The sequence below is a fragment of the Pagrus pagrus genome (assembly GCF_965226575.1).
Source record: "Pagrus pagrus genome assembly, chromosome: 11".
In the NCBI taxonomy this organism is placed as follows: domain Eukaryota; kingdom Metazoa; phylum Chordata; class Actinopteri; order Spariformes; family Sparidae; genus Pagrus; species Pagrus pagrus.
In genome coordinates, this window is record NC_140195.1 from 2846311 (window position 1) to 2869953 (window position 23643).

Genomic DNA, 23643 nt, shown 5'->3' on the forward strand with positions numbered 1-23643 from the left:
CATCAGTGCACATCACGCTCGTATCTGCAGAGACCCTGCAGGGATACTTTTCACTTTGATACACCGAGTACATTTCAGAGCCTGTACTCATTTACTGGAGTAAAGAAGTTGACTCAGTACTTCTACTTCTACCAGAGTCTGTTTTTCTGCACAAAAAGTATCTGAGTAAAGAATGTGTGGACTTTTGCCACCTCTGATCACGACCTAGATCTGAAGTATTCCAAGATATCGGTTTCTTTTTCTGAACCGCTTCACCTCACCTCAACGCGCCGCTCAGCCTCAGGAAACTTCCAGGTGTAGCGCAGAGGAATTTAACGGACAAATGCTTAAATGAAGACAAAACGAATGAAAGGTGTCAAGTTGTAACAATTTTTTATTTCCTGTCAAGAACTCGATCAAGCGCAAGAAAAGCCTTTCACAACACAAGGAGAGACAGAGACAGAGCGTTATATTACAGAGATGATAGATGGCATCTGTTTTCACCTTCGTGTCACAGAAGGGAGAACAAAACAAAAACAAAAGCAAGAATAAGAACTTGGTTCAACATATTTTTCCATAGTGATAAAAGATACAAAAAAAACTAACAATGTTCAAATCCTCTTGAGAACATACAGAATTATTATACAGAAACACTACAATACTTTTTATCTCCCTCTCCCTCCCCTCCCCTCCCCCCACCCTCTAAATTACTCCTGAAGCCGAGGCGGCTATGATCACAGATGAAACAAATATCGAGTACTGTACACAGACACGAGTCATCACGGCTCCACTGACACCAGAACTTTTTCTCAGGAGAGCGCCGGCCAACATCGCTAATCTACAGCCCCAATCTGCAGGATTAATTTAACAATCGGACTCCAGTCAGAAACGGGTATTAAACTCTTTACCTGGCTGCTGATACGGGCCTATACGCCTTCTTTTTGTGGCTTAGCACAAATGTTTTGATTCGTCACTCTCTGCGAAACCCAAACTAGAAACCTCACATTAGTTTGGGGTGAATCTACAGTATCAATGTGAGCGGCGGCTCTGAAATTGTAATTTTTGCAGAGAAAAATTTACTTTTCACGTTTTTTTGTTTTTTTTAGTAAAAATTGTGATTTAACAACGTTTGAACAAAGCTGGACAGCAGATTGGGGCTTTAAAGCAGACTTCTCTCCTGTCTAACCATTCAGAAGGGTGTGTGTGTGTGTGTGTGTGTGTAAAAGTGTCAACATTTTAATGTAGATGAGATCAGAATGAATAAACTGGTGCGAGTTGTTGGTTCAGACACCATTTATTCGTTTTTTTTAATTTGAGAATTTGCAGTGTTATTATCTGTAAAGTGTGTGTGTGTGTGTGTGTGTGTGTGTGTGTGTGTGTGTGTGTGTGTGTGTGGGGGGGGTAGGGGTATTAACATCAGCTAGAGGAGCTGCTGGGTGCATCTTACAGGGGGAATCATACATTCTCTGGTTCACTTCGACTGCATTCAGAGTAAAAAGGTAGTGGAGGGTGGATGGAACCGAAATAAGACACCAGCTTCATTTTTCCAATGCTGTTAAACAATCCTCTGATTTCGACGCTACAGCCGACATTTTGCGACCCTTCTCGTATTCGTTTGCTTTTAGCCGATGGATCACATTTTGGCGTTTCTGCGGCGGGAGGCGTTACGAGGCCTGTACTACGACGCAAGTTGGAAACATACAGGGTTTATTTTCTGTTATCTGGCTTCACTAACTCTAACAATCGCAATCACTCGATCGCAAATGTGAAAAAAAAGGGGCGTATTTTTACAGACCAAGCGCAAACTATTAACTGAAATGCAGGACTGAACTGACAGCTGACAGAAATAATGCAAATGCGTAAGTTAGCAGGCTTCGAACATCGCTGACAGTTTTAGCCTCAGTCCCTCAGCTGCAACAGCAGCGGTGTCACTTGCAAGCAAATAAAAATAAATTAAATATAAAAAGCGGTGCTTTCATAGAGGTCATAGTGCTTCGGTTAGTCTCTGTTGTAGGATGATATCGGTGTACAAAAAGCACAATCAAATGGCTTCCACGTCGTTTGCAGACAACAAGAAAATAAATGAAATATTTCTAAAGACTCCTGATCCATGCAGAGGATCTCCTATCAACAATGATGTCATTTTTTAAATCTTGCTTCGTCATACAGGCCTCTCCGATACGTCCGGGTCGCAAAATGTGGCGTGAAGCCACACATCTACATCGTATATCGAACTCCTTGTACAGTAGCAGGAGGTTACACTTGTTTCTGAGGAATGTCGAGGTTTCTGTTTTGCTCACAGAATTAGGCTCATTTGGATCAGACGCTGTCACCTGTCTTTTATTGTGTCGACTCAACTTTTTATTTTTTTCCTCCTTTTTTGTTTTTGGTTTTTTTTTATAAGAAATCTTAGAAAAATGTTACACCTTTGAGAAGAGTTTGCACCGCGTCTCGTGTGATAGCTGTCATGATGTCATTATGAACTTCCGGTCGCGACTGCTGGCTGTACCTCCTCTTTATTCTCGTTTATTTCTCTCCTCTTTTTGGTGGTTGTTGTTGTTTTAGTGTTGTTTCGTCGCCGTCTTTGCTGATATTGGTTATGTTACTTGATTTATATTAATCAAGAACATAAAGGATGTCCGGTCATGTGTCATTTTGGTTTTTGTTTCTGTTCTGGTTGGTAAACAAAAAAATAACAAAAACATGATTTAAAAAGAAATCAAGAGGAAGTTTGCACCCAACTGCCCGTGTTCTCCGTCCTCTGGTATTTCACAGAAGTTACCTCAAACACATCCTCTCCCAAACAAACATTTTTTTTTTTGGTTCTTGAACATGTTGCACAGCAAAAAAGTTCACAATTTTCCAACAACACAGAAAGCCTCAGAGATACTCCAAAGTCATTTTTGTCTCTTGATGTCGAACAGGCGTAATATGTTTCTGAGTCGTTTCTTTAAGAAACGATGAAGATTTGTGTGGAGGGAGGAAACAGAAAGGTGAAAATGTGACTGACTTTTGAAGGGCGAAGTCAAATCAAAAACATTGTACAAGGATCGTCTGAGCTCTGATGGTAAACAGCTGTGAGCTGAGAGAAAAGAAAAATTTTCCATTCAGTGACAAATCCATGTCACAACAACTAATAAATGTTCCACAGGTGCGAAACCACAGACATGATCTGTACGTGATTAAGGGTGTGGTGAGACAACGATGGGATGACAAAGTAAAGACACTTTGATAAGATTCCTGGAAATGACACTTCTCACGCAGAAACCACAAAGGAAGCTACATAATAAATCTTTCACCCAAACCGCCACAATCTAAAAAGGCTGCAGTTTTACATCTCCTAATTAATCTACAGTAACACACTGTAAACATGTTTTTAAAAACCAACAGCCGACACCGATGTGGCTGTTCGTTATCCTTGATATTGTCTTAAATAAAGTCAGAAAATCTGTACGAATCGCTGCTTTTAGCTGCCGATACAAATCAAGTGATGGCGTAAGCTAACCAGGCAGTGGACGCTCCCATGACACCAACAGTAAATAGTCAGATTTGTGTTAAAAAAAGGTGGCGCTCATGCTCGCTCACTAACTTGAACCTCCAGTGCCTGAAGAACGTCATATTTACAAGCAAACTAGTCGGACAGAAGCGGAGAAATACTCGCTGAGACGACCTGCCGGTTCTTCCTGCTGAAATCAGGCTTAAATACACGTGTTTGAAGATGAATAAAAACCCGTCCGTCATGTGTGGATGTGCACCTTCCTTATCTTCTGGGATAAAATAGTCTGTTAAAAATCTAATTACCTTATTTACAATTTTACAACGAGGAACAAACATAAAAATATCGATATAAATATTACATTTGTTACAAAACATGTTCCTAGAGTGCGACTGAGCCGTCAGCATGGTGTTTTCCTGGGATGCAGCACGTTAGGATGTACATACTACAAAGCTGTAGTAAAAGTACAAAAAACCTCTCCGTAAAGCCTGACGTAATCAGCCTGGTCTTACTTTACTGTATGCAAGGGCAGACACGGTGATTCCTAGAGTTGCGTTTGCAGCTTTTAAAAAAACTGCATATTCAATTACTTCCATTTTATAGCTGCTCAAGAGTTCATACAGTAAATACTGGCTGGTGGCAGTTACAAAGAATCTGCCGAGCTGTAAGTTTGAGGCATTTCGTTTGTTTGCACATTCCTCTGAGGTGGTTACACCTGTCTGCTCATGACAATAGGAAACTGTGACGCAGAGGGCCGAGCCGTCAATCACATTTTCACCTTTGTGTTCACACCTATTGGGATTTCTGACGGTAAAGACAGAGCAGGTTGAGATGCAAGGTGTTTGTAGAGGAGGCAGTCACGTCTGGAGCTGCGTGTGTTTGGAGGACAGGTGGCGACGTCGGGATTTTCCTCTCTTACCACTGGCCGAGTTGTGACTCTAATATGCATTCAGACGGTCTCAGGTCTGCTGGCTCTAGGTGGTCTGCAAGGAAGAGAAGAAAAGACCGTGATTTTACAGAAACAACCTCGCACATGTGGCAGAAAAAAACATTTTAATTCTTCGCTGCAAGAGCGGATAAACGGAAGCACCCGGGGAGCTGTGACTTCTCCCGTGTTTCCTATGCTTACCTTGATACCATTGTTTTGCATAGTTAGTTTATTTGTGAGCATGGCAACTTCATGACAGGCTGACATTTACATATCTCTGCTGCCAATAAACTGTCTGGTGATAAAAAAAAATATTTACTTTGAGGTGGGAGCAGAGAGACGTCACTCACCCAAACAGGCTCCCTTTGTTTGCCATGTCAAAGGTAGTGTGAAGGATTAATAATAAACATCTGTTGTCAGTCTAACTTTAAACACTCGCCGCTGGAAATTTAAAAGTGGGTTACCCCAACAATCGCATTTATAATTCATAATGATGCGTACATGGTGGGTTGATAAATGTCATGGTGCAGAGGGATGCGCACCTGACCTATTCCCCTGTGATCATTCCTTGGAAGAACAGCCATTTTATTCCATTTGCTGTCAACGATCGTCTTATTAAGGTCTAATTTTGAGCAATTACCCAAACAATGAGTTGCTGTATCTATTATAGTCGAGTATTACGTACATAAAATACCAACCCAGCAGACAGCAGGAGCTAACAGGAAGTACTTAATCGCATTGATATAAAATTCCCCCATTGATTTGCAGCACTGCTCACAAAAGGTCTAATGCAACGAAAATATGTCAAAAAAACCTGACAGTTAGATAAATGTATGAGTCGTAGTTTACACTCAGCTGCCGGTTTATTAGGTCCAATGTGCTGAAACTCAAACATTCCTGCAGTAAATCCTAATGAAGCTGATAATGTTCAGTTTGGGCCGTTGTTAGAAACATGTTGATTCAAGCGCACTGTGTAACACCGACAGGAGAGCCACGTATCAATCTGCACCAGTGATTCCCATTAATTAATTTAGTCGTCAACCTTGTGAGACAGCGAGATCATGTGAGGAGAGCTATAACACCTTTCATCTGTGGAGAAGATGGCGATGGCTCTACCAACCCAACATGTGGCTATTTGACGTCCTGGGAATGAGACTCAACAATCAACTATCTTTGTGGTGCGTTCAGGAACAGCTGGGACAAATCCTACTGACTCTACCTTTAACTTTAATAGTCTTTGAATTATATTAATATGACGTGAGCTTCAGTTAGCTTTGACCACAAATGTCCTTCAGAGGGAGACTTTTTACTCTGATACTCTGAGTACATGTCAGAGCCTGTACTCGATTACTTTTACTGGAGTAAAGAAGGTGAATCAGTACTTCTGTTTTTACACAAAGTATCTGAACTTCTACAGAAAGTGTGACTTTGGTTTTAGCGAGTTGTACCTAATACATTTGCAACTGAGTGAATATCTTCATCTGTGTCAACAGTTTGATGAGAAAGATGGCGGTTGACAGAAACTAACCCCTGCACTCTGCCTCGGCATCTTGTTGATGGAGCAGGACGCCGGGTCTTTCTCCCCCGAGCTGTCACGTTCCGACTCGCGCTCCCTCTTTCCTGTGATACCTCTGGAGTGCAGAAGGAGTCCTGGATGTCCCGGCAGAGAGAAGAGAAAAAACCTCATCACTATGTGAAACACACGATCAGCTGATGCAGGTGGGGAGGAAGGGAGTCGCCCTCTTGTGGCATAATTCATACACACTGGACGGGACCTGGATATCTCTGTTTGGAGTTTTGTTTTAGAAATGACGCTAAAATTATAATGTGCAAAGATTTATTGTTCCCAAAAACAAACAGTGTGTCACACATGTTTCCTACCTGGGTGTTGAGGCACAGCGAACTCGTGGTAGTGTAAGCTGCTGGTGATGGTCTGGCTGGCGTCTGGCACTGAGTGGTATCCTGCAACACACAAATCAAACAGACACTTTGACGTTTGTGTTCAGTTCATTACACCTTGGTTATTTTTATGTTTCCATTGTCAAAAGTTGTGGACGCTACCAAAAGGACTGTTCTGTGCCGTCCATTTTTTCCCTCATCCTTCTGTTGAGGTACCTCGCACACTGATCCGATACCAGAAGGCGGAGTTAAAAAAAATGCTGACCACTGATTGGTCAGTCGAAAACAAACAGAGTCGTCTCGTTGTCTGCTCGCTGACGTAGAGTTTTCTTATCGTTTTTTTTATCTTGTGTCTTGTAGTCTTTTCTCAAGCAAAGCTAGTTTCCTTGTTGTAATAACGAGATGAAAAGAAATGGTGAATGCGAGCGGAGCAGAGGAACAAAAAAGGGAAGCAGTTTCTACATGGTTTCAATCTGGCTGTTTCTTTGAGTCTAGACTTCACGTCTTGTTTTTTTCCGAGCTGCTGGAAAAGTGAAAAGCAGTACCCCGAAGCCGACCAGTAACAAACAACCCCCTGTTTCATTTTCAAGGGTTCAAAGGGTAGCATACTGAAAGTAATTCAGTGGACGTGCAGCTTTAACGGTACATAGAAGATACGGTTCATTACGAGGTCATTATAATGGGAGAAAAGGCGACTAAAAATCCCAAATACAGAAGTTTCTTTTGATTTATTTTCAGCAGACGGTAGTGTAAGTTACAGTTTGTTCTACATAGTGTCCAGTCAACACACACACACACAGTGTCATGTAAAGGACAATTGCTTCAGTTGTGTCTTTGCCAACAGGAACTGTCCGTGTCGGGGGATGACCTACCATGCTGTTGCTGCTGTTGTTGCGGTGGCGGATGCAGTCGTTGTTGCTGCTGCTGTTGCTGTGCAGCACTGCTCGACTGGGTCTGTTCTTTGGTGTCAAAGTTAAGTAGGATGCTCCCGCTGCCGTTACCTGTTGCAACAGAGCTCCCCGACACTCCAGGCACTGAAAGGACAGATGGATGCACGTGACTGACTGCCATGGGCAGATTTACCACATCGTTTATATGAACAATATTATTACAAGAACGTGGCTGAAACACCAACACAACAACATCTTGACTATTATACCACTGACTCACAATGTGAGTTGTTGTTGTTGTTGTTGTTGGTCCCTGGCTGCTGCTCTCCAGGAGAGTAGGCCATCATTCCTCCATTCCCGTTGCCATTGGTGGACGGCACCGATGCCAGCAGGCCTGAAAGACACAAACAAATATGCACATTCATTTTTCCGGCCGTTTGACAGTACTCGTTGTCCTGCATGGGAACAAGTGGTTTATGTTGTGCGCTTGTGGCGGAAGCATTGTGAATCGACCAATCAGCATCCTTTGAGGAACAAGTGGCAGCTAAAGGTGAGGTTTCTACGTCAAATCAGCGAGAGGGGTGACAACGATGGCGGCTTCTCAAGTGGTTAGTGTAACTACTATAGCATCAGTTCTATCTATCGGAGAAGATTATTTCATGGAAAGAGCAGCAAAGAAGCACAGCGATGGCTTGTTGGTTCACCAACTGGCTCCACTGGTGGTAACGCTCCGAGACCATAGATCTGATTGGTTGAAGGTAGCCCATGATAGACAGACCGTTGGTTTGTCCAATCATCCGCCAAGTTTTTAAGGGCGTTATCATAATATACACGGTGAAGCAACTTACACCATCATGCCAAGTATTTGTGTTTTACCAAACCAACTGACATACTTGTGGATCCACACATCGCGGGTGGAGCGACAGTCAGTTCTATCCACGGATCAACAGGTTGCAATGACACGCCAAGACGCTCGTTTTGGCGAGTCATACTGAACGTAAACCATTTTGTTGACAAGACAATTCAACACAGGCACCTTTAAAAAGGAAGGAATCATTTGAAGTTTAGTCTGAATGTACTGGTCTCTTACCTAGTCCCCTGTATCGGCTTAGTTGCTGGTAGATCTGCTTCATCCTCTCGATGTTGAGCCGACTCGCCTCTGCGTGGTGCACCATGGGCTTTGGGTAATGGACGCCGATTATGCACTTGGCGGCCGCCTGCACGGACTCCGGAGCGTTCCACGGGTCGTAGATGTACTTAGCGGGGAAACCTCGGAGGATAGGTAAGTATCGTCTGGAAGCACAGGGAGACATTAGATTTGCCAGCTTATGTCGAGACGACAAGGGAAGATTACAGAGTAATTCGGGGGGGGAGCGATGCAGAGATACAAGAAAAACAGGTCAGGAAAAAAAAACATCTCACAGTAGTTGCAAAAAAAGTGAAAAATATTACTGGAAAAAAGCTGGAACTGTGTTTCTACAAATTCAAATGCTGAAAAAAGGTATGGTACTAATCTTAAAAGTGTTATTTGAAATGCAATACAGCTGTATTTTTGTTATTTCATCAAAAACCATAAATATATCTTTATGTGTTTTTCTCTTACTGAGATCATCATTTGAGTTTCAGCTTACCGGCTCTGTATGTTCTGTAACTGATAAGAGCATGCTGGTTCTTCAGCACTTGCATGCTTACAAGTATTATGGAAAAATAGCTGCTACAAAATGAAAGCTACAAACAACCACAACACTGCACAGTATGGCTACAGTACATGAGAGTATGAGTACAGAGTCATGTGGACTTTTGTAGATTCTGGCACTGAGGTGAGTTAGCATCACAGTGCACAATGAGGCCTATAAGTTCACAACGTGGTAGAAAAACGAGGGGCTGTGTTTTCCCGAACAACAGTTACTGTAAGCTGGTGTGATAGCAGCCACACCGCAGACCAAAAGTATGATCCTCCAAGAGGTGAAGCCAATAAAACACTGACTACACCAAGAAAGAGAAGTCAACATCTCAGAGTACCATTCCAACCTGCTGAAGTTTGTTTTGTTTTATTCCCTTGGGCTGTCGTGGATTTGCTCCGTGTGACAAAGAGAGGTCACCTACCTACTGGCACTTGGTCCGACCTTACCGAGTCCGAGGAGGGGTGACAGACAGGACAGAGGAGGGGGGCGAGTGGAGCTGTGGAAAGCGGCACAGTGCGGCGCTGGGAGGCACAGAGAGGGTGGGGGCGGGTGCGGTGCGGCCTTGTGGACGCACACACGACGACGGACGGCGCTCCGCTTGCTACGGAGATCGCCCCGTCGCTAGAGAGAGATCACTGCCGATTGGACCGATGATGCTAGGAGACGTCTACTGTGACACGCGGTTAGAAAGCAGAGTGTATTGACCCCCACCCCACCCTCCCACCAACCCCGACTAGAGCAGGTGTATAGTGGAAAAGTTCTGCCATCGAGAGGTCCGGTTCTTCTTTCCTTTCTTAGCACTGGAAAATATATCTTTGATTTCTTCCTCTGTCGGCCATTCGATCAGGTACCGATCGAGAGCAGCGGTGGTTAAAAAAAAAAAAAAGTCCACTTAAGAAAAGTTACAGGTTTAATTAAAAAAAGCTCAGCGTGCACATCCCTGTGTCCTCACTTCATGCAAGTCTGACAAAAAAGAAAGCTAAAGCTAAATCTCTACTTAAAATAACACTGAAAGCTTGTAGTCGATGACAGAAGTCTTCCATTATACCTCACAGCTCCAGGCCCCCCAACCTCCCTCCAACCTTCCCCCCACCTCCCTCCCTTCATGATCAGACAGTGGTGGACTGAGGAAAGAGCTCATGGCTGCTCCCCTTGTCCCTCAGACTGTGGTGGTTGTCTTTTAAGTGTTCTGACTGACTGTCCCCTCCCACAACCACAGCGCCACACTCTGGGCTTGTCCACTAGGGGGCCCCCTCATTTCACTAAAAGGGACGACAACCCTTTTGCCAGGAAGACCCGCAACATGCCAGTCGCAAGCGGTCCTACGGAGGACAGAGGGTGGTGCATCAGGAGCGTGTGGTGAGTGTAGGTGATGTGGAGTGTACACGTAGGTGTGTGTGTGTGAGAGGTGGTGCATTCGGATGCGACTGTATGGCAATACATTAGAGCCCGACTGATAAATCGGTTTGCTGATATTATCGGCCGATATTTGCCAATCACAGATATATCGGTATCAGCATATGTGTTGTGTGTGTGTGTGTGTGTGTGTGTCTCTCTCAGGGCCTGTATTTACCAGCCACTGCTCCAGGTCCACCTGAACCGGCACGGCTGCATTCACATAAGCAGGGCACCACTGAACATTTCACAAAGGGTCGGATGAGGGACTTTGCCCAGCGTCTGGACAATGGACCGGCTCGCGTGGCACAGCACAGATAACGAGTGCAGCTGGCCCAACGCCTCTCCTCACTACCCTCTGGGGAATGCTTCATAGTCCCCTACCTAACGAATGCAAGCAAGGCGTTTGCATTTCCATACCAAGCGGTCAGAATCCCTTTTAACGAAATGAGACGCTACCGAGTTACAAACCTGCCCAGAGGGTGCCGCTGGGGCGCGAGCAAAGTCCCGTCCCCCAGGGTGGCACGGGTAAGTAAAAAACAAAACGACTACCGATTTCTCAACTCGATCCCCGTCTTCCACCCAGGGCAGCCCTGGCTGGCAGCCCGGCTGCGCCTGGATGGCGGGGGGAGGGGGGGGGGGGCGTGAGAACGGCCAATCATCTTAAAAGCAAACAGCTACAATCTACGAAGAGGTGAGGGATAGCTGAACTTTTCCCCCAATCCCCCCCAAAAAACAGATGAGCCAAAACACAAACACAGAGCCACATCCAGAGAAAAGAGAAGAGTTCATCTACGCCTTTGCAGTAAAAAAAAATCATCTGGTGGCAACAGTTACTGCAAATATATGAAACTAAAGAGACGCACGCGTACACAATCACCAGAGGGACACACAAACAATTAAAAAGTCACGCAAAGACGTACACTGTGAACACTACAAATTATTACAAAAAGACATGCCTGATTCCAAAAAACTAAAGTGCTGAAGTTTTAACAGAAAAGGAAAAAAGACCAACGGGCAACAAATAAAAAAAAAAAGAGGAGAGGAAGATGTTTCTCCTTCATTCACTTACCCAGAGATCTGGATGGGGGACCCCCTTTATCCCTCCACCTCTCTCTGCTAAACCTGTGAGTGTGTATGTGTGTGTGCGTACAAACGAGGACATGGCTATTTGTGCTAAATCCTAATATATAGATCATTAAGTGTAGGAGATAACCATTGATCTATGACATGATACCCACAATAGCATTATTAAATATTACTGATATGTAACGCCTGATAACTACATAGAGATCAGACGTAAGTAACTTTAAAACAACCTCAAGCCTCAAATGTTTCTCATGTAAAATTAATTGTTAAAGCTCCTTTTCACTCTGGACCTGCATTCATTTAGTCTGGTTCTGTGTGTGTGAGCTCCTCCCTGCTCTCTCAGTGCTTCAGTGTATCCCTGTATAAGTGTACTGTAGGAGAGACGGAGGGAGGAAAGGGGATCAGCAGATGGCACCAATGGGCGATGCCAGGAAAGGTACCCACCTAATGAAGTCCCCGTTGGGGTCGGTGCGCCTGCCGAAGCCCACCGGGCAGTAGCAGTGGAAAAACTGCTGGAAAAATGAACTGCAGGACAGCCACATCCAGCTGCCTGCGTTCACGCTCCAGTCTGCATCTAGAAGCAACTCTTCAAAGACCTGCGACGCAAAGACAGAAGATAACCGAGACGTTAGGATTTCACAGGTGCTCCCACAGCTTCTCAGGCATCAGATTCAAGGACTGTTTCAAGCCTAACTCCCTCAGATTCAAGATCCTATTTCACTTGCACAACACAAAACGGAGCCTGGCAACTGTAACTTCCTGCGTCCTCACCTTCATCCCTTCCTCCCAGCTGATCCACAGGTCGCCCCTGGTGAGGAAGCAGGCCACCGCATGCCTGGCCAAGTGATGGATCCAGCCCTCCTGCCTTAGCTGAGTCATTATGGCGTCTATCCAGGGGAAACCAGTCTTAGCTTCGGCCCACTTGGCGAGCGCTTCCATATTTTTGTCCCAGGGGATGCGGACGCAGATGGGGTTCCCCTCCATCTTGTCGAAACGCGGGTTGTTGGTCGCCGCGGTGTAGAAGAACTCCCGCCACAGTAACTGGCCGTACAGAGAGAGCGGCGGGGAGCTGTTCTTTTTCACCTGGATAAACACAACACAGCAAGATTACAGGATAAGAAGCGCTATGGGAGGCCTTCCCAGACAGGATTATTAGTCAAATTTGGTAATATTTTGTCTTACAAGCATGCTGGCTGAGCTGTGAGATGTGAAGTTTAATGAAGTAGCATTTCAAACAGAGGCATTCATATTAACTCAGGCTTTAGTGTCTTAATCATTTTAGGCACGCAAGTACACATAACGTGAATTCTTTACATTCCTTTCCCGTTGTACACAAAACAAAACAGTACTGCCACACAACAGCTGGCTGTTCTCCTCAGAGGTAAAAAGGTTACGCTCAACATTCCTTCTCAGGTGAAATGACTCAGCGGGAATCACAGGAGTTTATGATCTCAAGCTCCGATTGTGCAATGCTTTGACTGGAGGGTGACGGATGCTTTTTTATAACTTCTATTCAAGCAGAGATTAACTGTGATAATCTGTTAACAATCCAGCTGGTTTGGTACTCATCATGCTGACTCAAAAGTCTTCACTTCCAGAAGAAAAAAAATCTGTCTGGAACCACAAGTAACAAATTTAACCACGTACGCTGGTGGTTGTTTTGTCTTTCTTGTTTTTTGAGATTGATCTGATTTCGTGATACGAGCAAAGCCGTCGTCTGCAGCGCACACTTGTTACAACTCAAGTTTCAAAAACACATTAAACATCTTTCTTACAAAAACAGCTCCAGTCCATCCATAAAAAAAAAATATTATTTTGTAAGGCAGTTTGTTCCTCACAAGTTTATTTGTCTTTGATTGTAAAAAAGATTTAACCAAACTAAAAACAAGATTTCCGAAGTCAAGATTGAACTTTTAAGGTCGACGTTTAACTTATTTCTTGAGTGTTTTTTTTGCTTGATCCTTCGTAAGCCTAAAGTTTAAAAATTATGTCATAAAAAGTGTGCAGACCATCAACTTTTGTCCCGGCAACAGATTGACTTTATATTCAGACAATCGGACAACAGCCAATCATGTGTGGGCCCACGACAAACCAAAATCATCTTCTGCTACTCTACAGCATATTTAAAAAGCCTAATCTAAGTAACTGAAGCTCAATAAACATGAACACAAGTTCATATGGCAAATGAAAGTCCTTCTCCCAAGTCAATTAGGTCCCTAATGATTCACTAAACAAAGACGAAAATGAATAATGCAGCTTTGCATTGATTGAAGCCCTTGTTTAAAGTATTAGTTTTTAAACTTGTTTTAAATCCAGTGAATTACAAACCTTTCGGTAGAGGTCAGTGAGCTTGAAGTAGAAAAGGCGACAGGAGAGGCAGCCGAAGCGCAGGTACGGGCTGAGGCCTGTCGGGCTGGCTAGCAGCGAGTTGGCGTTCATCCTGGGGCGCTCGAAATTAGCCACCCAGGCCTGAAAAAAGACAGAGAGGGGATGACATAGACACATTTTCTCATTTTGAATAAAGAGAGGAGAGTTGTAGGTGTCCCAGGTGCAGTACTCACTTTTCTCTCCAGATGGCGCTCTATCCTGGTCAGAGCCTCCGTCTCTCCTCCCGGCCACACGGCTGTTGGCAGGCCCTCGATGTCGAAGCCTGTGAATCAGGCAGTGAAAACAGTGAATCACCTCTTTAGTTTACAAACAGTGTTACACTTCTTTGTTGGATGTCATAATACATCATGTTCCCACAAATTATGACCAGACACTACTAACATGTTTCCATGACATCTGTGTGCGACTAAGTTGGTGAACTCTCTCTTTTCAGCTCAGTTTAAACATGCACATGGACAAATAAGGGCGATAAGACTCAATAAGACTGTTTGGTGTTCAAGAAGTTTGTAAAAAAATAGTTTTTCAGTAACAAAATGAAGTAAACACACCGTTTCTAACATGTCATAAATCACTGAGCAGATTTGAGACGTAGAAATCAACTAAACTTTCGGATTGTACCTGATGTATTCATATTCCTCCTCACTATCTGAATCACACTTTCTGGTAAAACTGGACGGGATTTCTTAAGCGACGGCTCTCAGCAGGTGACCCAAGTGGGAACCACAGGAATTTATGATCTCAAGCTCTGACTGTGCAATGCTATGACTGCAGGGTGACATAGATGCTTCCGTTCGAGCAGAGATTCACTGTGACAATCTGCTTTACGATCCAGCCTGATTGATAAGCATCATGCCGACTCAGATTTTTTCCTGTTGGAAGCGAGGACTTTGCCGGGAACCACTGAAACAAATGAAACAACGTACGCTGTCGGGGCTGTTTTGTCTTTCTTGTTTTTTAAGATAGATCTGATTCGTGATACAAGCAACATTGGGACTGGCTCCATGCATCTGTCAATTAGACTGTTTGGTGCTCTTCGCCATCTTAATCACACTTTCTGGTAAAACTGGACAGGATTTCTTAAAGCGACGGCTCTCAGCAGGTGACCCAGATAGTTCCACGAGGGACGCTGTGTGCAGGTGTGGGCGGCAGATGGCTGCTGCACTGTAAAGGCTATGAATGGAAAAACTGGCCCTCTGTGAATGGGAACCAGACATCTTGACTGACTGAGTGTAAGAGGGTTAAACATGTTACCTGGTTAATTTAGGGAACAAACAGCAGCTTGTATGGAAATAAGCCTTAACAGAGAGAAAACCAGACATCTGCACTGACGGTTTAAAAAGACTTAACATTTATTTATAAGTGAAATAGCAGGTGCACGGGTGTAGGGGGCAGATGGCAGGTACAGTGCATGTATGAATAGACTGTAACCTTTCATGAATGGAAAACCAGACATCTGGATGCCAAGAACGTGGACGTGTCACCTGACTAATCCAATAGGGAGGCTTGAGAGGAGATTTACCTTTAAATAGAGAAACTGGACTGACTGTTTAAGTGGGGTTAATGAACACACACCTTCATTAAGAAGGGATTTTAATTTTGTTTAAATCTTATGGATCATCTTATGGAGCCAAAAAGTCCTGTTAGGTGATATGTTTTATCTGAGTAATGCATCATGTGGGAATTAATTACAGATTAAAAGATAAAATATCAATTTTTGGGACTCTGTGGGAAAAATATTAGGGTTTGTGTTTTATTTATACATATTTGTCCTCGACTGAGACAAAATTGAACAGAGTATTTTATAAATCTGGCCTGAATGTAGCACAATATATATTTTTTATCTCGTCCTCTAAGGTTGAGGACAACCAAGAGGTTCTGGTGGTGCTTGTAAGGACTGCTGCTGCGATAAAGACATGTCAAAAAAATTAAAATGGTTTTAGTATTTACGAACGTCTTTACAAAGTGGTGCTGGTGCCTCTAGTGTGAGGTCTACACCTCAACTTAGGAGATAAATGACACATAGCTAGTGCTACCCAGTGCTAATCTAAGTGCAGGAGTGTGTGTTTGGTTTCTCACCCAGCTCCTCCAGGGACGGGACCCCGTACTTGTCCCCGTGGTCCTCAGAGATGGGGGTCACACAGCGACCCATCAAGGAGTCCGACAGCGTCTCCACGGGCATCTCAGGAGGATCGAGTCGACTGATCAGGGTCTGGAAACGCTTGTAAGTGAGAGGAGGCTGCCCGCCGTTCAGCTCTATAATCCTGGGGAGGGGCAAATAAAGGTCACGAAATCAGTGTTTTAAAAAGCAATCTACAGCCGTGACCAATGGATGATTGTGTGTTTCTGTCTCTCTCTGAATGGATTAACATTCTGAGTTTGAATTTCCTCTCCAAAACTACATAGTGCCCCTTTAAATCTAGAGTGTTTCCATGCCTGTGTGTGTGTTTGTATCTTCCTTACTTGTCCAGGTCGTAGAGGGTGTGCGATATCTTGACAATGACCTCCACGCCTGCCTCCATGGCTAGCTTCTTGATGGCAGCATCTCTCTCCTTCCCAAAAGGCTCTGAGTCATACTCAAAGGTCAGCCGAGAGATCTTCCACTCCTGAACCACAAGAGACAGAAATAAAGAGTTCAAGGTGACGTCTTTTAAATGCTTCTTTGATGGTTGATCAAAGCTGTTTCTGTTTGCTCCTGGCACCGACCTTAAAGAGCCGTGGGAACACGTTGGCTGGTTGGCCTCTGATGACGAAAAGGCGAGAGTTGAGCTTTCGAAGGCTGGCGTCCAGATCCTCTAAACACTGGAGGAGAAACCTGAAGAGGGAACACAAAGAAGGGAAGAGAAGAAAACATTCATTACCGATCGTCTGATCCTTCGCTTTGATGCGTTTTTCCTCTGAAGTTATCTATCAAGTATTTTTCTGGGGGGCTTAGATGTTTGACGTCACGCTGTAAAAAGCTTTGACAACTAAAAAAGTTATCCAATACCCTGAGATAAAAGTATGTCTGTGTGTCTTGGTCATCATGACGCATTAGACTACCCAGAGAGAACTTATTTCCCTCGGTGTCAGACACACGTTTGAAGCTTTCACAGATCATCGTTTCAGAAAAAAATAAATAAATAAGACAGTCCATCATTCGATGTGTTGTGTTCAGTAACTCGATGACGGAAGTACTTTAAAGCGTGCTGCACATTAGCATTTTAATTAGTTCAAACCCTGAACTTGTGTTTTATTTTCAGTGAATCATGTTTGTCCTTCTGAAGCAGACATGTGATGACACTGTCTGATGAGAACAATGACAGCAAAAAAAAAAAATGCATCAAATACAGTCCATCCAGAGCCGGATTACAATCTCATTTGCCTATTTGAATGAAACTTATCCTTGATGCTAATTAACAGCCCTGATATCCATAATGAATATGGAAATGAAGGATTCAACAGAGGACGATGACCTTTATAGAACAAGAGGATATGAGCCTGTGTTCAGACACGCGGGGCAGGGGGGGGGATACGAACCACTACAAACTTAAATGTTTTTGGTGTTTTCTGCCTCTGAAGGATTGCTTGAAGGCCATTTGTGACGCACGTGCCCATCTGTTCTCCTAACGGACCAATCACAGCTGTCAGTCAGGAACTGTTTTAAAGAGGCGTTTGAGATGCTGACAGACGAGGCTGACGGCATTTCCTGATGCGCCGAGCGGCAACTGAAAGGCGAAGATGAAAACGAAGACTCGTCCTCGTCCGTGAACATTTCTGTCTGGTTCACGTCAGATAGATTTTCTAATGCTAATGTTTGTTTTTTTTTTTAACAATGAAGACAGGAACTCCCATGATCCCTTGCCACTTATGTCTTCCCGCTCAGACCGTAGACTTTACATTGTGATGACAGATTTGAAATCGCCTTTCTGAGTTCGAGTGAAAGTTTCACAAAAATAAAACCTCCATGGATCAAAAAATCAGAATAGAAAGAGTCATAATTGACCTTGTTTGCAGTTCCTGTCAACAATTTACAGACGTGTCTTTCATAATGGTGCTCTTTAGGTAAATGCTTGTTTTTTGGGGAGGAGGGGATTTTTTTGTGTGGTGGTCACCAGGCAAAATTGGAAGCGTGGCTATTGTACGTTTAAATGTAGATGATACGTCACTACTGTGTTCACAACTTGTTTCTGCTGTGGCCAAAAAGATATCCGGTATCAGCAGATTTCATTATAGGTATAACGGTAATCTGGTAATCTGGTAATCTGGTAATCCTTCCATCACTGCTACAAGGATACAACACAAGAAAAAATGGTAACAGCACATAAAGGGTTAAAGCTGACGTGAAGCCAGTGAAGTGTTGTTTAAATCTCTATAGCATCACTGTTTCCAAAACCTGCATGTTCTGCCTGGTAACAGCCATCACTTTTTTTTTTTAACCACAGGTTAAACTGTGGAGCGTCACCCATCTAGACTATATTGCGTCTGACCCGCAGTTCTGAGCATGAGCAGAATCTGGCGGGATCACAGTCGAAGCAGACAGTCGGTAAGCTGAATCAGACAGCCCGGCAGCCAGACGATGTTCTGCTCAGTTCTGTTCCCTCCCGTCTGACCCCGTTAGCCTGATCATTAAACCGGCGGAGGGTTTGCTAACAGGCAAAGCTCTATTTGCTCTCAATCCCCCGCACAGACGGGCAGAGCCGGGCAGGAAGGTCGAACACACTTGAGGCACGTGCTCGAAACGAGACCGAGTTGTTCAGCCTGTGTTGGAGCTTCATAACCGACCGTCTGGGTTGTTCTTTTTGTAGACCAACCCAGGTCAATGAGACCCACTCTTTATGAGGAAACAAGCATGTTTTTGCGACCTCGGATGCAATTTAAACTAACAGAGTGTTTCCAAGAGAGCTTAAAACTCAAAGCTGACTATTTGAATGTTTCACTGACCTTATTTTCTGAACGCTACAAAAATCTGCGGGGGGAAAATTATGAAAATCTGGCTCTGTTGCTTACATACTTTTACTTCAGTTTGCAAAACTATTAGTGGTTTTCATGAGTCACAGTGAGATGAGCTCACACACACACACACACACACACACGAGGGGATTCATCTGAAGCACCGCAGAATGAACAGGAACACCTGCGTCTGCCTCTTTCTTTAAACTACAGTCCATCTAATAAGCTTTGTTGACACATTAAAAACATATTAAACATGTAACACGTCACAAACACAAACAAATTGATACATTTCAGTACAAATTGTTCGCAGCAATAATACACAAGTTCTGGATGCGTTTCTTCGGTCTTCTCTCGGACTTGCATTTCATGCCCAGAATGTTGCGTCAATTATTAGATATTTATTTATTTATTTATAAGTATTGTTTGTTAGAAAATTCCAGTATTGTGACAAGAGCAGTCTTTCCCATTACTAATGATGATTTGTCATTACTGAAACTGAACTGATCAAAACTGAGATGTTATCACGCACGCGATCGTAATGCGAAAAGCAAAAGTCAGTGAAGCGTATCATCCATCGCCATGGAGACCGTACTTGTGTACGAGGCGAAACAATGAACACGTTTTGTTTTTGTTCACTCCTAGTCGGACAGTCGTCAGCAGTCGGCGCTGACATGCATCGTCCCTGCTTTAATGACACTGTGCCGGCCTGCCCTCCTTCCATCTCAGTGGACAAAGAGCATTTACATAATATCAGACGCACTCAATAAATCCTTCTGGGTGACAAGCTATCAGCTGTTATATATGTGTGTGTGTGGACATGCAGTGGATAAGCATGTTTGCACACGTGAATTCATCCAAATCTTTTCGCCTCAGCACGAGCTGAAACGTGAAGATGATCAGCGGAGTGCGCGTGTGCTCATGAGCACTGGTGTGTGCTTCCACATTCATGAGCCTCTGATTGTTCCTGTGTGTTGGTGTCTGTGTGCTGCTGGGTTAGCCACTTCCTTCTTTCCTGGCTGCCTGCCTGGTTGTGTGTGTGTGTGTGTGTGTGCTTGGCTGGCTGGCTGGCTGCCTGTTCATGCATCAATCCTTATATAACTGCTCTGGCCTACATCTGTCAGGACACACACACACTCAGTACAGACTGCACTACAACACCATCGCTAAGCCCAGTAACCTCATTCTTGGCCACGTACACTCGCGCGCACGCACACACACACACACACACTGAAGAGGACACATTGTACATATTGTCTCTCACTCTGCATCATCAGGAGAACAGAGAGGAACTGAAGCGTCGAGTGTGAACGAGAGGCAGCGAAGCTTTTTTCGACTTCTGTTTATGAAAACCTTGTTAAGACAACTTGGCTGTTACTTCGCTTTTTAATGTTATTTTAACGCCCATGAACCCCCGAACCTTTACTCACCAGCAGCCACAACTATTCTGAATGGGTCCATTTCACCGTTTGATGCATTATCAATAATGTTAATGTTATTGCTGCATAGATATATGCCGTAAGAAACGCCAACTGTAAACTGTTTGACTGCACTTCTTTGGCAGAAAGCATGTCATGCATTTTTTATTGTTTTTTTTGTGCTTGTTTTATTTTATGGACGACTTGTTCTGTACAGTTAGTACTTTTATCTTTGCACCTCTAGGGTTTTCCAGTGCGTTTCCGTTGGTTAAATGTCCACGCACGAGCCGCCTTACCACAAGTAGGTCACGATCACATAACCACTCACAAGTTTCATGCAGTGGCACACTAACCTACATCTGTTGCACAGACTATTCTAACATTTTCCTCTAGACTGAAAATTGATTGATTATCTTTTCTTTTATTGGTCTTTTGCTCCAGAGCTGCATCTCTTCACCTCCAACTCCTACGTTAATATGAGTCACTATGATAGCGACACGGAGTAGTTTTTAATCTGTTCGCTCACTGCGGCTCCTGCAGTCATTAAAATGCACATTTATAATAGAATCTCTGAGGTGAAAACCTTTTTTTATTCATCTTTAACATTTTGAAGAAGAGTTTTATGCCATTTAACATGCTGACATCATGTTTTTGAGTTGTTAAAGCTCAATGTTTTGAGAGGACTGCCGTCTAGTTTTCAGCCCTGTGAGATCCTATCACCATATCGCACCTGAATCTATAGAAACATGTTGGCAACACATTATCACCAGTACAAGGCAGTGAACAAGTAGACAGTTCAAGGACAAAAGAGGTTAACATGCTTCATCTTCAAGAAGGCCTGATAAGTTTGCATGCGAATAAAGTGACGATGACTGCCTCCTTGAACAAAACAGGAAGTTAATGTGTCCTGCGGTGAAGTTTATGATGAGGAGACGACACTGCAAACTTGTTTTCTGACTTAAGTGACGCCACCAGTGGTGAAAGGTTAGACGTTGTTTTCCTGTCACGTAAGCAGGACCTACATTTTCGAGAGTGCTTTCAGAATATTGTTTTTCAACATGGCCTTTTAATCGTATCTGGCTCAACAAGAAGATGCTTCAAACCAACGAGGAAATAGGTCAGGAGCGATCAGGAAGGCGATAAACGAGCAAACAAGAGCTCGGGTCCACCCGATCCGAATGTCTGTGCCTGATATGAATTTTTTACTTGCCCCAATACAAGTCATTTGATTTATTTGCAGATAATTGTAAGGTTTGATCTTATCCGCCTTGCTCTCAAATTTGCATAGTACAATATGTAGCTGGAGCTTCACCCGACTAAATTCCCCTTTCCAGGATAATTGAAACGTTCACTTGCGTGTGAAGACGGGACGATATGAAAATTTCATGTGACGATTATCTTGGACAATATAATTGCACAATATTATTAAATGGTGCTTAAACAGAGTCACTAATCTGAGGATATGCATGATTGTCCTGATAATATAATATAATTATGGGAAAGCTTGTCCACCATCTTGGACAGCTAGCTACAGTAACACCCCTGGGACAGGTGAGTTAATGATCATGATTACATTTGCTCATGATTGTTTCGAATGGTGGTGCGTGGTTGCCTTTCATAGCATATTTCTTTTATTTAATGGGGCTTGACTGACTTATAAGAACTATACTGTCAATAAACAGTAGCAGCTACAACTGCCGTGGCGTCTGAAATAATCTTTAAAGTCTAAGATGGCGGTCGTCGGATAGTCACAATCTCATCCCTACTTGTGCGTCACCTCATAAAAGTCTTTACCCTTCACAGTTTTTTCGCTACTATTTTTTTTACCACTGTGAGTTGCTAGATTTACTAGCAATTGATTTTACATTTTATACGTGACGCTCCACCATCACCCACTCCAGGATCAGACGAGAGGAGACTGAAGTGGTGACGCAGTATTTTGGTCTAATCATAGATCACAAACTCTCCTGGGACCAATGTGCTGATGCTATTATTATGAAGGGCCAACAGCTCATTTACTTTCTGAGAAAAGCTGCTTTTTTTAACATTGATAAAACAAAATCTTTTGTCTAGAGTATTCTGTGTTATTGTATGCCGTATATTGTATTTACTTGAAATCCTTATTGTTGAGTCCTTCTAACCTACTGTAGGTTGCTGTTACTCACCGTTTCCCATTCATAAAATGGGCTAGTCCCTGGAGCATTCAAACCCTAGAAGTAATTTTAAGTAGAGTTAAAGGTAAAAATAACAGTTCTTATGGGATGATGACTGTCATACACAGAGCTGCAGGTGTCAGGGCAGCTGAACAGGTTTTAGTGTCACCGACTGAGCTTTGCGATGGCTATAAGTGCTGCAGACATCTGTTTGGGTCGACTTCACCTGCTTAACTCCAAGTGTCTATACATGGGACACATCACATGACTTTCTAATGAATTTTAAAATGCTATTTTCTCACAGCGTGCACATTAGAGCAACCTAAAAATTTAACATATCCGTGTGTGTTTATGCAGAGATCAGTGACCTCGATTCTGTTAGATCTGTCTTAATTTAACCTCGGAGCATCTTCTGGTGACCTGTTTTGCAGCGTTTTAGCTTCTGCAGATAAGAAAAAAAGTGCTGCTGTAGCCCTGAGTGTGTACGTCACTGCCTCAGCGCAGATAAGTGGGGCACATCCTGCAATTTTCTGCCCACTTCAATTGAAGCTGTGAGAAAAACAGCTACTTTTCTCCCAAGATGAGAAAGACTCCACATGAATCACACATATTCCCTAAACTAAAGTCAAGGCCGTCTTTCACAGCAAAATGAACGAGATTCGTGTTGACTCATCTTTTTAAGAGCTGCTGAGTCACTTCAAGTTGCATTGAGAAATTTTGGCAAGTGGGAGTTAAATAGAATAATAATAAATAGCTTAAAGGGGAAAAAATTGTATATTGCGATCATTTTGACAGCTTTTACAACTTAGATTAGAGGGAATGATCATTTTTGCTCATTTTCATGTGTCCTGTTGTGTTTTTATGTTGTGTTTTTAATGTACCTTTTTGCACACAAAACTCGATTCCCTTTCACTTAAAATCATGACAATGGGACGTTTGTTGGGGTCTGTACCATGTGGACATGTTTTTTTGCACCTGGAGAACAAGATTTGCAGGCCTGGACATCTCAGCAGCACTACAGTACTCCACTTTTTAAATCTTTAGATTAATTGTGCAGCCCTAATTGTACTGTAGCAAATTAAAAACCAATAAATAGCAAAAATCTTATATGTAAAAGTTTCTCTTTCCGCATCCTGTTGACATCTGCGTCAACAAATGCTGATGATGACCCATCAGCTCTGGCAGAGCTTGAGCTGACGTGTCAGTGAATACATTTAGCTTCAAGTCATCATTTCAACATTGACACAAGCTGACAAAAACAAATAAGTGTGTTTGTGACCTACAAATTATGTTTTGGAATCTGCGAGCTGCCACCAGGCGTGTGCGTCACTGATGTGCGTTTCCTGCCTGGCCGGCAACCGCCGCCGCCGTTGCCGATTTGTTTACAGTTTTAG

At 43.4% G+C, this 23643-nt stretch overlaps 1 protein-coding gene across 1 annotated transcript in view; it reads right to left on the reverse strand.

Annotated features, from left to right (window-relative positions):
- Window positions 1-355: 355 nt before the first annotated feature.
- The window catches only part of LOC311265865 (cryptochrome-1-like), a 29039-nt gene continuing 5751 nt past the window's right edge, over window positions 356-23643 (reverse strand). The window contains exons 3-15 of the mRNA XM_084367945.1: window positions 16453-16561; window positions 16210-16352; window positions 15826-16010; window positions 13923-14011; window positions 13690-13830; window positions 12133-12444; window positions 11806-11957; window positions 8283-8485; window positions 7473-7586; window positions 7175-7336; window positions 6285-6365; window positions 5932-6053; window positions 356-4458 (exon numbers count right to left, since the gene is read on the reverse strand). Coding sequence (XP_084224071.1) covers window positions 4450-4458; window positions 5932-6053; window positions 6285-6365; window positions 7175-7336; window positions 7473-7586; window positions 8283-8485; window positions 11806-11957; window positions 12133-12444; window positions 13690-13830; window positions 13923-14011; window positions 15826-16010; window positions 16210-16352; window positions 16453-16561 — 1822 coding nt within the window. The 3' untranslated portion in view covers window positions 356-4449. The remainder of the gene's footprint in view (window positions 4459-5931; window positions 6054-6284; window positions 6366-7174; window positions 7337-7472; window positions 7587-8282; window positions 8486-11805; window positions 11958-12132; window positions 12445-13689; window positions 13831-13922; window positions 14012-15825; window positions 16011-16209; window positions 16353-16452; window positions 16562-23643) is intronic.